Source organism: Danio aesculapii, chromosome 10 (assembly GCF_903798145.1).
Source record: "Danio aesculapii chromosome 10, fDanAes4.1, whole genome shotgun sequence".
NCBI classification, from domain to species: domain Eukaryota; kingdom Metazoa; phylum Chordata; class Actinopteri; order Cypriniformes; family Danionidae; genus Danio; species Danio aesculapii.
In genome coordinates this window covers 22,183,649-22,201,377 of record NC_079444.1, presented here as the reverse complement: position 1 = coordinate 22,201,377, position 17,729 = coordinate 22,183,649, and the positions used below count along the sequence as shown (strand labels likewise).

The window sequence follows — 17,729 nt, the reverse complement described above, 5'->3', positions numbered from 1 at the left end:
ATTTTCAGGTTTATAGGCAATCTTATAGAGTCTTGAATCTGCGAGATATTGCCAAATCAGTCTATGTTGCTGTCAGTTATGGGCTGTTAATTAACTGAAGTTAAGATAGGAACTCATTGTATTTTACAGTCTTGAATTACTAACTAAGAAACATCAGTTGATCAAATTTAATAGGAGTCCTGTTTTTTTCTTTTGCATTATTAATTGTTAATGCTGTGTCAGTTTACTCATTGCAACATGCAGCATGAATACAAATTAAAAATACTAATATGTATATATTTTTAAGTTACTCAACACTGTAAAAAATTATACTACAAAAAGTCATGACAACACATTTTTGTTACTTTTTTATTATCAGGTTTCAGCTAAAAAGTTTAGTTATGCAAGAAGTTTAACTTATATTTTGGTCAGTTTGACTAATCCAGGTGGATGCTGCACACTGGTGATGGATATGGAGATTCCCCCCAAAAATATGTAAAACGCTTTGAATGTTTAGAAAAGTGCAATATAAATTTAAGGAATTATTATTATTATTGATGTAAGTTAAGATGATTAGAAAAGTTCATTCGTTTAAACTTAAAAATCAAAGATTTAAAAATTAGATGGCAAAATGTTTTCACAGTGAATAGTTCACAACATCACATCACTGTTCAATTTGCATATCATGCTGGAGAGGAAAAAGCTGGACTAAGCAACGTTTCGCAAGAAAATTCTTTTGCCAAATAGAGGAATTATGTTAAATAAGAGAGCTAATCTTTCATTCTTAAGAAACTGTATGAAGACTTTTCCTTTTTGGTGGCAAGATTTTTCTGAGGTGGAAACTGTGTAAGACTCATTTGAGGTATGTAACAAAGCAAAGAAAAAAAAACTATAATAATATATACAATATTTGTAAGAGAACTTGACAGTAAATAAGCCTGTAAAAGTTGCTTGTATTAGAAAGAAAAACATTTTCATACTGATTGTTTTTGTTATTTTGAGAGAAGGGGAGTGATATGTATGGATACATGTCCCTCGTTTTCCTGTGGACTTCATTACTTCTCTCTTTACCCTCTGGCTATAATGCTGACAAGATCCTGGTTTTCCCTATTGATGGCAGTCACTGGGTGAACATGGAGGTACTGATCTGAACGTTCTGAATGAAAGATTTAAGTGTTTCTGCAAAGTTTACTCTTGTTTATAATGCTTGTTGAGATTTGCTGTTGTGGAAGAATCTGTAAAAATAGTTTTTTAAATGATTTTAAAAAGTTGCAGATATAAATATAAAGTCATTATCAACCACACAAACAGAAGTTTATAAATTGAGCAATATACCTTGTTTAAGCGTTGTTTTGGAGGTAGGGTGAGTCTATTTTAAGTGTTTCGACTACTTAAAAAGACATAATCATGTTTGTTTGTTTTTTGTTTTTTTTTTGCTAAACACTATAATCTTCTATCCCACGTTTTCAGGGGTAGTCATTTATGTAATAGTAAGTTCTGAATCCATCCACGTTTCTTTTTGTGCATCATTCTCGCATATCAAACTAGGCATAGCGGTGCGATTAAAAAATGTGTCTGAAGCTGTCAAATTGACATCAACAGAGAAGGGCTGTCACTCAAAACATGGATGTAAATGATCAGAATTTAATTGAAGTTTTTTACAGTGGATTAATTTGCACAGAACAATCGTTCACCTAAAAAATAAAAACATGCACTAGCAAAATAAACATTGTGCATTTTGATTTCACATGGACTCAAGATAAAAAATTCCATAGGAAACAAACTTGGATTTAAAGCCTGTATGCACTCTGTTGCCCCCTAGGTGCTGGTGAAGAAGCTGCAGTCTCGTGGACACGAGCTGAGTGTGATTCGCCTGGAGGACAGCTGGTTCATCAAAGGAAATTCACCGTATTACTCCTCTATTACAGTGATGCTTAAGAATAAATTCATAGACCTGGACCTGTTTGAGACAGCAGTACAAAGGATTCTTGATGCTCGTATGAATGGCCCAATAATGGGATTGCTGGCACAGATGTCTGAATTTATAGGCATCCTGAAGGTGGGTCATGGAGCAAACATTGCTATGCTCACCTCCATGCTAGAAAACAAAGCTCTGATGACACAAATAAAGATGGCAAACTATGACTTGATGCTCACCGATCCTGCCATGCCTGGTGGGGTCATCCTGGCTCATTACCTTCACCTTCCAATGGTCTATAATGTTCGTTGGATGAGTTTTGGAGAGGGCCACTTTTCCATAGCACCTTCTCCCATCTCCTATGTTCCTGTGCCTGGCTCTGGTCTGACAGACCGAATGGGCCTGTTAGAGCGATCCCGTAACTTTTTACATTATGGGCTGAACCTCATTCAAGAGCGCTGGATGGTGATTCCCATGTATACCAGCTTGTTGCTCAACTACTTTCCTCCAGGCACTGACCTCCTTACCATGCAGCGTTCAGCAGAACTATGGTTAGTGCGTGCAGATTTTGTATTCGAGTTTCCACGACCTTCCATGCCAAACCTCATCTACATTGGTGGCTTCCAGTGTCACCCAGCCAAGCCTCTTCCTGCTGATCTGGAGGAGTTCATGCAGAGCTCAGGAGACCATGGGGTGGTTGTGATGTCTTTAGGAACTCTGATCGCAGGATTGCCCAAAGAAGTCATGGAGGCCATCGCCTCAGCCTTCGCACGGATCCCGCAGAAGGTGATCTGGAGGTTTATAGGACAGAGACCTTCAACGTTGGGCAATAACACACTACTTATTCAATGGATCCCACAGAATGACTTGCTGGGCCATCCAAAGACTCGTGCTTTTGTGGCTCATGGTGGCACCAATGGTCTATATGAAGCGATTTACCATGGAGTGCCAGTTTTGGGGCTCCCTTTGCTATTTGATCAGTTAGATAACATTGTACGTCTTCAGGCAAGAGGCGGAGCTCGGATGTTGGATGCAGCTACTTGTAGCACAGAAGAATTCCTTGAAGCTTTGACGGATATCTTAGAAAGCCCAACTTATCGACGGAACATGCAGAAGCTCTCTAATTTACATCGAGACCGGCCTTTGCACCCTCTTGATAAAGCAGTGTATTGGATTGAGTTTGTCTTGCGTAATAAAGGTGCACCCCATCTGCGTGCTGAGGCCTACAACATGTCTGAGTTCTCCTACTACTGTCTGGATGTGGTCACGCTGGCTCTCTTCATGCTTCTGGTGACTTTGGGAGGTGTTTACACAATTTGTATAAGAAGACCAAAAAGACAAGCAAACAAGACTGTGACAGATGGTAAAAAAAGAAGCTCTAATGGAAGAAAGTAAAAGGTTGAATGAGTCTGTTAATGCTCAGAAAGACAGTAATAATATTGCAATGCCAAAACTAAGACAAAGAAAAATGTAAATGTGGTCAATACTGTAGGATAAGAATCCTTCAAAATCCTTCTTTCAGTATTATTATTGTTAACTAAAACAAAGGAGGCTTTCACAGTGGGTATATCTGTTGTGTTCTGTGACTGAGTGTAGTTTCTTTCTGGTTTATAGTGTGAAGGCACCCTAAAACTAGCAACATTTAAAACAGTAATTAATATAAATCTAAAATTAAATTAATTAAGCATATTGTATGAAGAACCCAGGCTTAAAACTAAATAAAACTGCATTTGACCAGGAACAAAACCCCAAAAAGGTTATAAAAATACATAATAAATATCCTAATTCATAATAAATATCCTAAAACAATCCAAAATAAAAATGAAAATTCCAAATATAAATACATTTTAAGTTAAATAATAAAAAATAAATAATAAAGTTAAATAATAAGTTTCTCATTCCTTTTTTCAAATCTATTTTGTCTTTGTTATAACAGTAAAATAGAAGAAGAGAAAGAATAAAAGGACTGACTCTTGACCCAGACCAGACTTAAAAGCCAGGTCCATGCACAATGACATTTTAGGCTATTCACACTTTTTTTTTTTTTTTTTACTTTAGTATTGGGAAACCAAAATCTTGGAATAACCTTTAATCCTGGCTATTCACTTTCTGACCATTCTCACTTGAGATTATTTAACCGTGGGTTAACAATTATTTGCATATTTGTGGTGTCACTGTCACTGACTGGATGAATACAGCATGTGACCTTTTAGCAAAAAGGCAAGCATTATATTCTCCTGACCTGACTATTATGAAGTTGTATTTCTAAATGGACCTTTTGGACTTTAAAGGTCAGAATAAACTTTCTTCTTCACTTCAATACTAGTGCATTTTCTATTACTTATTGAAATTTTTTACCTTGAAAGATTAAACTGTTTTCTTGACTATCCAATGCATGTAAATATTGTGGTTATGGTTGTTTTTTGCTATGCATTTACCCATAAATCTTTAGCGTTCTTTGTTTCACATTGTACATATTTGGCACCAAAAGTGGGCTTAACAGTGTAAAAGTGGTGCTAAACCCTCCAGAGCAACATTTCATAACCTTAACTGATGCTGAACCACATTTAAAACATCTAAGCATAAAATAAATATTAAAAGTAATGTTGAGAACATTTATAACTTAAAGTTAGGCATAGTGTGAACAGCTCTTTTGTGTCAGACCATTGCACTGCCCCAACATTCTTTCTTTCTTTGCTTTAATTCCCTTTAATTCTTTCCTTAAGCTCTTGCAATTCCCTCCAAAGACTAAACTTTATGCTGATGATTAGGTGCAGATCCCTTCCTGGAATCCTTAACATTTATTGTAATCCCCCTTTTGCACACAGCACATTTAAGAGCATTTGTAAAAAAGAATAAAGGTGAGTCACCGCTTGCATGATGTAACTGTATGCAAGATATGAAAGTGTGATGAAGCCAGGTTGTGTGAACCAGTCAGTCTGTTCATGGTGTGACATGCAGTTCCAATTTTCCAACTAATAATTAGTAGCTCAGGCAATAGAACACCGTGGTTGCAACTATTCCGTATTTCATTGGGTAAAACATGGCTAATTAGCACGGTAATGAATAGCGAATTGTAACAAATGAGCTTTTATCAGAATCTAAAACATCAGGTTTCAGTTCAATGTTTTTTTTTTACATTTTATTGATGATCACCAGCAGATGGCACTATAGATGTATATTTATATTGTGGTTTAGAATCATTTCTTCAATCCAAATCAGATTATAGGCAATTTTACATCAGGCTAATGCTTTTTTATACACTGAACATAAACATTCCATGTTTCCATTAAACCAAAAATTATTAAAAACCACAATGAATCACAAACCTACCAAAATGCTGTGCGTCACATCCCTTTACCAACCAGAGTAGGAAAAATCTTTTCTTCAGATATGTAGCAGGAGATAGCTGAAAGCACATGCAGGGACAGAATGCTAAAAAGTAGACAGGCAAGTATGAGAGAGCTCTAACTGATTGAGGGGACATTAGCCTGGGCTGTACTCACTAATGTATGCTTCTAATGACTCGTTATCTCATTATCAATCTTATTCTCGCTCATCTTTTCTTTTCCTCACTCTCTCCCCTTCCTCTATCTCTCTATCTCCTCCCAATCGACCAGCAATGATGGGAATAGCAATTAGGACGCTAGGCTGCCAAATGGCTATTTTAATTAGCCTTTCTTAGCAAAAGAGAGAGAGATAGAAGTGGGACGAGAGAGCGAAAGGAAGAGAGAGGGAGAAAGAGACTAATGTTCTTCATAAGTGCTACAGATTAGAAGGTCATTAGGCTTTTGCTTGAATTAATGATTAGGAATTCCTGCAGGTCATAGAAACTTATTACACAAGCCTACTTAACATTAATAGTACCATCCTATTTGTGTTAAACACAAAGAAATTAAAACTAAAAACCAATTACAGAGTGATGACATTGTCTTTCGCCCTCCCTCTGGTCACCCATAACAGAAAACTCTCTGGATAGTAACTCTGTAGTCGCACGAGGACAGATTTTCGCGGTTTTTAAAAGCTCTCTCCCGCTTCATTCTTTTTCTGTTTTACTCCACGATTTTCTAAGGTTCGTTTTCCTCTCAGCTTTCAAAATAACTGCGTTTCCACTGTGTTCCGTCATCCTCAGCAAACTGCGGTGTTTCTCTGTCGCTTCCCGCTCATTGTGGTACGTAATTTTCCTCAAAAGCACATTGCAACATTCTTGTGTGTTATTTGTTCATTTGTGGCTTGTTTGGGACACGGACTGGTCTGGCGAAAATCTCTTCAGAGGCACTTTCCATCCCAAAAGGATAGACTACTCATTTTTCAGTTCTCTCTTATCCATCCTCCCCTGACGCATAAAATCGGGAAATATACACAAACATAAGGCCTGCATTTCGTGCACATAGCTTTGTAAAAGTAGGCCTACGGAACAATGCCTGATGTACGAAAAAACATTATACATCATAAAATTATGGTTAAAAATATGACACAGGCTTCCAGTGATGTGTGTGCTAGGAACAAATTCACCATTCACAGTGATCATCTTTCCCTCCAGTGAGCTGTTAACTGCTGCAATGATTCAACGAATCAGTTAGTTAAACTGAAGAACCGAGTCAATTTGATTCATTAACAAATCCTTCAGTCTGTCTGCTAAAGGAATTTAGAAAGATGCAATGAAAAAATCAAAAGCACACACAGGACAAAATGCCTTCAAACAGTGTCAGATTAGACAAGCAACAGATTAAAAATTCATTGTTGGATACATTTAAAAGATTAGACCACAAAAAATAATAATAATAATAATATTCACTCACTGTAGAAGGCTATTTTTTAATATCCCACTCATTTTCATCCATAATGTCAGTCAGGAAATGGCATTTGGAATTTAAGGGACAGTGTGCCCAAAACTGAAAATTCTGTCATCGTTTACACACCATTCACTTTTCACAAACTTGTTTGAGTTTCTTTATTCTGTTGAACACAAAAGTTTGAAAAAAATAAATAAATAAATAAATTAAAAACAAATTAGCATTTAGTTTCTTACTTTATACGTCAATGGTTACTGGCATCTAACATTCTTCAAAATATCTTCTATTGTGATCAGCAGAAAAAAGACCATCGTTAAAGTTTGTAACGACTTTGTTTGTAAATAGTGAGAAAATGTATTAATTAGCATTAATTAGTATGATCTCATTTTTACAGTTTCACATGATCTGTTTTTGCCTCCACTGTGGTTATCTTTAGGGTGGGATTAGGGATTTCTTTATCATAGTTGTGCAATTGTGTTCAAAATACAAATTCATATGAATAGCCACTAGTTTGCCTAAATGCAAAATAACAGCCTTTTCCAGGCTAAACTGATTGAAACCAATATCAACATTTGACTTTATGAACATTTTAAGATATATATATATATATATATATATATATATATATATATATATATATATATATATATATATATATATATATATATATATATTTTTTTTTTTTTTTTTTTTTGGTTATTTAAAAAGGGAAAGAACTGGAAAGAAAACCTCATAAAATGTAAATCAGATCAACCAAATCAGTAAGTATTCCACAAAGCATTTTTATATGTAGTAACCTTTTTATATATGGTAGTGTAATATTTGTTTAGTAATTTGTCTTATGGACTGATGTAAAGATGTAATAAAGATAATAACAACATAAATTATGTTCTAATTCCTGGTAAGTCATGTATTTATCTTATTATTTACTTTGAATTCTCTAGTTCTGCAATGTATTTTGCATTTAAATGCATTCTCAAGTTTAGGCCTTCACAATTAATGTACAGTAAACATATCGTAACAATAGTTACAATGTACCAACTGTGTTTTATTTTAACAAATAAACATCACAACAATTCCCGTGGCTGTACATTACGGTCATATTTGTATAGTGTTCCTCACTTTCTTTCTTTCTTTCTTTCTTTCTTTCTTCTTTCTTTCTTTCTTTCTTTCTTTCTTTCTCCTTCCGTCTCTTCTTTATCATGACATGCCCTGAGGTTATGATTGTTATGATTTATATCGGACTGTTCTGAGATCTCTCTGTTTCTCTGCCCTCTGTCTTCATCTCTCTTTAGCTTTCTCATTCCTCCTCTCTCCTTTCTAATCAGTTCTCCTTGCATCCCCCCAGGTCGATTTGGGGAGTAATAATGAAAGAGATTTAACCCTTTAATGCTGAACCGCTCTGACCCCCGAACACCTTCAATCCAGCACACATGTGAATTGCTATAAATAAATAAATACATATTTAGCTGTGGATCACAGCAAGTGCTGATTGCACCGAAAAATATTCTTTTATTTCTGCCTAACAGTGCAAGCTTCCAGACGTTTCACTCCTTTGGATGTGGTGTTTATTTGGATGTGGTTTTAGATCTTCTGTGATTTAGTCTACCTGCCCATCTGTCAGGCTCTGTAACCCCTGATGACGTCACGCATAAACAGAATATCTTCCCACCTAATTATGCACTGTTAATTACAAATTTGGACTAATGTGCTTAATTAGACGAACATCATTTGCTCTCAGATACAGGACGTCTTTTTTTGATTTGGAAAATTATCTCTTTAACAAACAATATGACTTAATTGCAGACATTTGCATAAACAAATGAGCTAATTAATTACAACCAAGCACTTCCTGATGAGTCGAAGGACAATGAGACTCCAAATGTTTTCCTCAGGGATGCGGGGAGAGGGAGGGAGCGAGCGAGCGAGAGGGAGAGAGAGTTTAAATGAAAGTTTATGAGCTTGTGAGCATGCTAATATGACTCTCTGAGCATGAGGAATTATGTATGTGTGAGAATTTGCTATAAATGTCCAGATAAATAAGTTTAAGTAGCTTACTTATCGGCTGTGGTGGTTCGGCTCTGGCAATATATCTCCGGATGGTATCGGTGTAACACTTAAAATCCCTTATTCCCTCTCTACATTCATCTCTCTCGTTTTCCCCTCTATCTCTTTTTCTGGAGGGTTTGTAGATAGAAGGGCCTCTCCCCTCCTTTTCTGTGTTGGAATTTAATATGCAACTTTTTATTGGAAAACAATCGTGCGTGCCTGCGTGAATCCTGACCGCAATATATCTGTTAGTGCAACTAATCCGATCAGGCCAGAGAGGGCTATTTATCACTGCAAATCCAGGGCATTTCAGCCCACATTTTATTATTTTAATATATTTCTCAGCTATTAAATCACCAAAATGATGAATTAGAACTGTCTGCCACGCTTTCAGCTGCATGACAGAAAATGATGCACTACCCAATTTGAGTGGTCATTTGGACTTTTTAAAGACAAAAAATGATACAGGAAAAAGTCCAATATTTTTGTGTTGTTACGTCTCTGGCAGCCCGTTCCTCCGTCTTCCCCCTCCTCTCGCTGGCTGTTTTTAATAAAACACTCTAAGTGAGCTTTATTGCTGTGTTAGAGAGGGCAGGATCACAACTATCTTTAATATACAGCCAATTACCAAACGCACACAAACATACACGCTAGCGCACATACTTAATGCGCACACAAAGACAGGTACACAGACACACAACTTTGTCTCTTAATCATAGCAGGCAAACATTAACAAATATTCAATCTGTATACACCCACACTTCAAACCATTGAAAGTAGGAACTTATATTAGGTTGCCGGTTACCTGCTGAGAGGTGAAAATGTGAATGGGAACACACGTTTTAACTTCCTTTAAATCTCACACAACAATATTTACACTCATTCAGCTCTTCATTTTGTAATGTACATTTTTTCTCTTCGTTTTGTTTTTGTTCTTTGGGAATAATGGGTTCTGCTAACATACATTTTATATCTCTAACCAAAATAATATATGTATATTTTAAAAAATATTATTATTAAGAACTTAAGTGTTATATCTGTTACATTGGTCCTTACCTAAAAATTTGAATAATATTTTAAAAACATGATTAGTTATGTTTATCCACTGATAAGCAGTGGTGGAAAGAGTACTGAAAATCATACTCAAGTAAAGGTACCATTACTTGCCCAGAAATGTAGTGCAAGTAGAGTTAAAGTATCTGTTGTAAATATTACTGAAAGTATGAGTAAAAAGTAGCCCTTTTAAAAGTACTCAAGAGTAGTGAGTAGTGAGTATTGTACTGTGAAAAGTTGATGCGTTTACATACAGTTTGTGCAGGGACATGTAAACGTAACATTCTGTAGTGCATTAAGTGATCTTCCTACATTCGTTCGTTCATTCCTTCCTTCCTTCCATTGGTTGTTCATTAGTTTATTCCTTCATTCATTTGGTCCTTCCTTCGTTCGTTCTCTCATTTATTCGTTCCTTCATTCCTTTGTTCCTTCCTCATTTGGTTCTTTGATCATACAATCATTTGTTCATTCCTTCCTTCGTTCCTTAGTTTTTTCAATCCTGCTTAGAATCCTTCCTTCATTAGTTCGGTCCTTCCTTCCTTCCTTCCCTCGGTCCTTCCTTCCTTCCATTGTTTGTTTGTTCTGTCCTTCATTCATTCATTTGTTTGTTCGTTCGTTCGTTCCTTCATTAATTTTGTCCTTTCTTCGTTTGTTCCTTCATTCGTTCGCTCATTCATTCGTTCTTTCATTCTTTTGTTCCTTCCTCATTTGGTTCTTTGATCATACAATCATTTGTTCATTCCTTCATTCGTTCCTTAGTTTTTTCAATCCTTTCTAGAATCCTTCCTTCATTAGTTCAGTCCTTCCTTGCTTCAGTCCTTCCTTCCATTGTTTGTTTGTTCTGTCCTTCATTCATTTGTTTGTTTGTTTGTTCGTTCGTTCCTTCATTTATTTTGTCCTTCCTTCATTCATTCCTTCATTCTTTTGTTCCTTCTTCATTTGGTTTTTTGAACATACAATGATTTGTTCATTTCTTCCTTCGTTCCTTAGTTTTATTTAATACTTCCTAGAATCCTTCCTTCATTAGTTCGGTCCTTCCTTCCTTCCTTCCTTCGGTCCTTCCTTCCTTCCACTGTTTGTTTGTTCTGTCCTTCATTCATTCGTTTGTTTGTTTGTTCGTTCCTTCATTAATTTTGTCCTTCCTTCGTTCGTTCCTTCAATCATTCACTCATTCATTCGTTGCTTCATTCTTTTGTTCATTCCTCATTAGGTTCTTTGATCATACAATCATTTGTTCATTCCTTCCTTCGTTCCTTAGTTTTTTCAATCCTTCCTAGAATCCTTCCTTCATTAGTTCGGTCCTTTCTTCCTTCCTTCGGTCCTTCCTTCCATTGTTTGTTTGTTCTGTCCTTCATTCATTCGTTTGTTTGTTCGTTCGTTCCTTCATTAATTTTGTCCTTCGTTCGTTCGTTCCTTCATTAGTTCTTTCACTCTTTCGTTCCTTCCTCATTTGGTTCTTTGTTCATTCATTCATTCATTCATTCATTCCTTCCTTCCTTTAATCCTTAGTTTGTTCGGTCCTTCTTGAATCCTACCTTCCATTCTTCATTCGTTCTATTTAATGATTGTTTAAGGCTGTTTGATGACTTCAGTCTTCATACAGTCGACATCCTTCTTTTTCTCATCAGTGACATGCAGTCTATAAGCATGTAAAGAATCTTCTTGGACATTTTTGGTCATTTATTGTGCATTTATAAAGCGCCTAAGTCTTGAGGTTGTTCAGTATGATGCAATTTACTTTCTATGTGCAATTTGATTGGATAGGCATCGCAGCACTGATTTTTCTACTTTAGCCAATCACCACAGACAAGAAAGAAATAAAGTAGTTACTGCAGGTTGAAGGAAAATAGTGGGGTAAAAGTAACGATACAGCACCAAAAATGTACTCAAGGGAAAGTAAAATTTTTAAAACAACTTAGTAAAGTACAATTCCTGAGAAAAACTACTGAATTACAGTTATTTGAGCATTTGTAATTTGTTACTTTAGACCACTGCTGATAAGGAATGTGTCCAGCAGAGCAAACTTTTGGTCCTAAGAAATTTACTTTTTTTAAGAAGAATTTTATAAAACAAAACATTCTGATGGGTGAATGGGAGGAAATAAAGCAATAAGGAGAAAATGTAACAAATTAATCATTTTTAAATAGTATTATTGCTGCAAGTGTTGCAACATAAATAAATACATTGTAAAATAACATTTAAATTGCATTAGAGATACACAGATGTGATGGTCAATAATCAGTATTGTCAGATAAATTAAAAACACACAGTTATCAGGGACTGTTTTTTAAAACACAGAGGGAAAAGATCCAATTTGTGTATAGAAAATGTTTGTGATGGAAGTGATGGTAAAACTGTGTTTTGTAACATTTGTACAGGTAAATTATTTGCAAGTTTTGCAAAACTTTTAACCACCAATCTCATTATGCAGAAATGCTTTTGTTTGTTGTGAGTGTGAGTAAATTACTAATTAAGAATTGAATCAATGTTAATATAAATTAACAACTTTCATGAATGAATCATGCTTATTTGAGTAATCTTTTCTTAGTAATCTCTTCTAAGTACATTTTTTATTTGACCAGCTACTCTGAAATAAATTTAGAGAATAAAGTGAATATGGTAAGAATATTTACAGATGTTTCAAAGTGATATCTGAAACCATGATTGTTTTTAAAGAACATATTAAAGGCTGATTCATACCCGAATTTGTATGGACAAATATAACTCTAAATAATCAGTCTGTTATCGGTTGCGAAATTTTGCCGATAAAAATTACTACTAGTTAGCATTATGTTAGATTACACATTACATTACAGATTGCATTCATTCGTTTAATTTCCTTCATCTTAGTCCCTTTATTCAACAGGGTTCGACCCAGCAGAATGGACCGCCAACTTACCCAGCATATGTTTTACACAGCAGATGCCCTTTCAGCTGCAACCCAGTATTTTGAAACACCCATGCACACTCATTCACACATATACACTATGGCCAATTTAGTTTATCCAATTTACCTATACCACATGTGTTTTGGGGAAACTGGAGCACCCAGAGAAAACCCATGCCAACATGGGGGGAACATGCAAATTCCACACAGAAAGGCCCACTGGTCACAGCCGGGACTTGAACCAGCGACCTTCTTGCTGTGAGGCGACACAGTACTAACCACTGAGCCACCGTGACGCCATTACAGATTGCAGAACGCGCTTAATATGCGATGGAAAGCGGGGTTCGCGAGCTGTTATTTTCACTCTCTGTTTAGATTGACAAGTATTGTCGCCTAATTACATATCTCTTTAGATCCTACAAGTAGCCTATATCACAAATGAGTTTTATTTATCCATACGACATGAAACTGATAGACAATTGCCATAAAACGTCGTTCCCGCTTAATATAAGAACTGTACGGTTTGTTCACTGAACTGTTTTGACTTCAGGATTTGCAGATTTGCTTCACCACCGAGACTCATCACATCAGCACATCGCAGCTTCAAGCACTTAATCTGCCAAGTACACAATAATTACTAATTACCTATTAACTAATTACTCTGCATCCAGCATCTGAAGGCAATCAAAATTACATTAAGAGAGCGTTGTATCTCTTGTCCACTCCCGGCCCCCGCCGCCCCTCCTTTTTTACTGCGGTATTACTCTGCCCGCTCCAGTAGGGGGCGTCAGTGCCGCAGGTGGGTGGTGGGGTACACACTGCTCTGGGACAGCTGGCTAAAGCCTTCAGACCCCATGAGTCCTCACACTAATCAGCTCAGAGCAGCCAGAATCAATTAGCACCAGGAGGGGGGGTTGGCGGGTGGACGTGGGGAGACCCACAGAGGACGACTGGCCCCACACCTGGCCTGTCTCTCTCTCTCTCTCATCTAACGCTCTTGTCCATTCAACTATCCATCTATTCATCCATGCGGATCCTCTTCTAACTGAGCTTTTTTTCTGCCCACCATCACCTTGACTCTCGCTCTACCTTTTAAAGATGTCTGTTAATAACTTTTAAATAGTCTGGCAGCATAGGGCCGCAGGGCTGGTTACTCACCTTATTGCTCTCCTCTTCTCTCTCGTGCGTTCGTAAAGTAGCTCTATCTCTCCCTCCTGTACTCATTCACCTGTACACTCCTTCCCCTGCCCACACCCGTGTCCGTTTCTCGCTCTCAATAATAGCGAAAAATTGTTTTGAAAAGCATTATGGGATTCGAGAATCTCCCCATTCTATTTCAGCTAATCTATTCCTCAGTGCTGCTCAGAGAGTGTAAATGATATTTTAGCATGTTCATAAAATAACGTGATATATTCACAGAACAGCAGTTTATGGTTCACACTGTCATCGTCTGTAACTCAAACAGAAGCATTACATTGAAACAAATTATTGCACTGGAATAACACGCGCGGCAATGGGGATTTATTTACCTTTCTTGCGAACTCTATCAAGCGAGGTACAGTGTGATACAGTGAGCATTTTAACACTTTAACTGCCCCACCAAGAAAAAAAAATGGATTGCATTTCTTAACTCATAATGTCGCACACACTCAATGCATTTTTCCCAACACATTCCATTTTCTAAAATATCAACCCAATATGTCTGTTTATGGTAAAAGTACCGGAATTAATGCATATGCTATGAAAAATCTGAAAATATGTAAGTGTAAGACCAATTAAGTTAAAAACATAATCAAAATAAAAAAAATTTTTTGTAAATACTAAATCATCTTTATTTTTTGAAGTATGCCATACAATATTTCAGATTCTCATGTAAAATGCTTTCTTTCTTTCTTTCTTTCTTTCTTTCTTTCTTTCTTTCTTTCTTTCTTTCTTTCTTTCTTTCTTTTAATACAATTAAACCAAAATCAAGTAGTGCAACAGGATTACGTTTGTTTGATTTTTTTTGTAAACCAACAATGCGGTGTTTAGTGTAAATCATTATTTAAAACAGTCATTATTTAAAACAGTCTTCAACCATTTAGTAGAATAGGGGTTAAAGGGATATGTGCTGTCGACACGTCAATGGAAGCTTGTTTTTGCCACAGAAAAATAAGATAGCTCGTTTTTTACACTCACAGATATGTTGCTAATAATGGAATTGCAACAAATATCACACTCACGCTACAAGAAATATCCTCATTTCTGATTATGGTAATTCAAAATACTGAGGAAAGTTAGAATTGCGAAATAAACACTTTTGGCAATTCCTAGTTTACTAGTTCATATAATTCAGATAGATTGAATCTTTAAAATTGTTATCTTGAATTTTGAGGGGAAATGTTAGAATTTTATCCAAAGTTGCAAAACTATATTAAAAATAAAGATACTGATCAGAATAAGCATATATTATAAAATACAGGGGTTCTGGGATGAGGTTTTTAAAGTGCTTTTAGATGTTCTTCAGCTACACATACTGTAGATCCTGACCCACAGCTTATTATAAGTCATTCTGATTATATAAATTCATTAAGCAGTGCACAACAGAAATTCCTACATATTGTTTGAAATGTTAATGCTTCAACTGCTAAATAGGGCTTGAAGAATTGATATCTGCTCTGCACTTGAAACGAATTAGATTTTTTTTAAAAGGCAACATTGCACAATTTCACAAGATTTGGGTCCTTTTCATCTGTCACTTCATGGGGAGTTCTTTTCCCCAAAGCAATGTATTGTAACTAAAAGTTGTTTTGATTATCACTGTATTGTATACTTACAGGCTGGGGTTGGGGTGTTTTTGTAAGTTTATCCATATCACAAAATTAATCCTGGAATTTATCATTATTGTAAGGCTGTTCAATGACCAAATAAAACTTAGGCCATATGACAAAAAATAATAATAATAATAATAACAATAATAATAATAATAATAATAATAATAAATGATAGTGTGCTTTGCTGCATTTAGACGTGTCAGTGAAGAAAAGTTTTCCACCGTAAAAAAATATTAATGCAATTAAAAGGCGTCATTGATGTTAATGAAATGCATACTTGATGCAATAGTTATTTATTTATTTGTTTATTTATTTATTTATTTTTTACAAATGTACGTTTATTTGTTTATTTTTCCGTGGCAGTAACAAGCTTCCATATTTGTTTGAACACACACAAGCAAGTGCAGTCGGCCCGAAAAGTGCTTTATAAACACATGTAGGCTATATTGATAAATCAATAACGTCTGTGCTTCCGAGTCGACAGAGACGCTGACCAGCAGGTGTCAGTCTGCGTTCCAACCACCGACAGCATGGAGCAGATGGACGGACAGGGCGACTTCTCAACTCTGAGCGTCACGGTGCACAACATTCCCCTCGCCCAGAAAGGGGGAACCACGAAACAGAAAAAGTTGAAAGAGCGGAGGGATGGAGAAAGGGATGAACCGAGGAGAGGGAGTTGAAGATAGCCTTCTCCTACTCTCACACTAATTGCGTTTTCCCTGAGCAGAATTGAGTTCCAGAGAAAGAGAGAAAGGCCAGAGGCTTTTCATAATTGTATCGACAGGAAAATGAATATGATGAATGGCGTTCATTCAGCGCGGCCAGGATTTATTGTCTTATCCTCCGGGCGTTAATCGCTCTGAAATGTGGGGAGGAGGGAGAGAGACGGGAGGAGATGGAGAGAGAGAGAGAATAACTAAATTCCAAACCCCTGTCCTGACAGTCTTCTCCCAAACTTATGTCAACTTGCAGAACACCTTTATTATCAACTCTGTTGTGGCCACCTGGAGCCCCGCCCACATTCTTTGATTGACACCAGAGGCTCGCCGTTCACCTGTGGGACATTTTGAACGCTTCTGAAAAAAAGGCTTCTAAATCTAATTAAAGGTATTTTTCATTTTAAATTTGCAATAATTCTGAATTAAAGTTATAGCGGAAATTTCAGAAAGAGAGACTGCAGAATTGTTGAAAAGCACCCTGTGCCATCTTTTCTGTTTCACTGTCGCTAACCAGTTTTTTTCTTTTCTTTCCACATTCGGTTCAAATACACACACACACACACACACACGCACGCACGCACGCACGCACACACACACACATTCATACACGTCTCAGATAAATCTGGTTGTGGATGCTGTGAATCCAGATGAATGCTCAGCTCATAAAGTGTGTGTTTGAAAGCCATCCATCATGGAGATGTCAGAAAGAAAAGAGCAGAAAGAACCCTCTCTCTGTGTATGTGTCCATTGCTTTGGCTCATGAGTGCTGCTGGATTACAAGAGCATTTGTGGGCATAGCTAAAACTAACTAGCTTACATTTTAATTAGGTTGTAATATGAAATTATATATATAATTAAGTAATGTATCATAATATTTTCTTTACAGCACATAAGTTCACTATATTGTAGCTTGATAATAATCAAACATGTATACATTCATTATTTAATTGTTTGTCCATTATGAAAGTCGTTGAAGTCTAATGTTGACTTTGAGCCCATTGACTTTCTTTGTATGAGCAAAGATCATTTTCTTTGTATTCCTCAAAATTAGTTATTTTATGTTTCACAGAGGAATAAACATCATGCAGCTTTTGAGGAACAACATAATGGTGAGTAAATTCTATTTCAATCTTTTAAAACTGTTAAATGACATGCAAAATAACAGAGCATTTAAGGGTAACATTTTAGGTTGTATAAATGTATATCCATGCAGTATAGTGTAACCCACCGGTCCTACTGCACCCAACCCGTTCTGAGCTGGGATCAAAGTCGGTTGCTCTAACAAAGAGGCTAAAGACCATGGCCTTTAAGGCTGGTTTATACATCTGCGTCGAGTGATCGCCATGACCCACGGTGCCTACCTTGTGCGTTGCCGTGCATTTAAATGCCTGCACACTGTTTGTGTTGCTCTGCAATAACACTTCCGAAACACAAGCTGGCAGTGAGGTTTATATTTTCATCTGTGTCGAGTTTCTTCGCTGGTGTTTTGTTTTTTTCTGAATGCTACCTTAATGT

At 36.4% G+C, this 17,729-nt stretch overlaps 1 protein-coding gene across 1 annotated transcript; it reads left to right on the top strand.

Annotated features, from left to right (window-relative positions):
* Window positions 1-995: 995 nt before the first annotated feature.
* ugt5g2 (UDP glucuronosyltransferase 5 family, polypeptide G2) lies at window positions 996-16,175 on the top strand. The gene is made up of 3 exons (XM_056467508.1): window positions 996-1,118; window positions 1,802-3,260; window positions 15,973-16,175. Exons 1-3 carry the CDS (start codon window positions 996-998, stop codon window positions 16,173-16,175), a joined length of 1,785 nt encoding a protein of 594 aa, XP_056323483.1.
* Window positions 16,176-17,729: the final 1,554 nt, after the last annotated feature.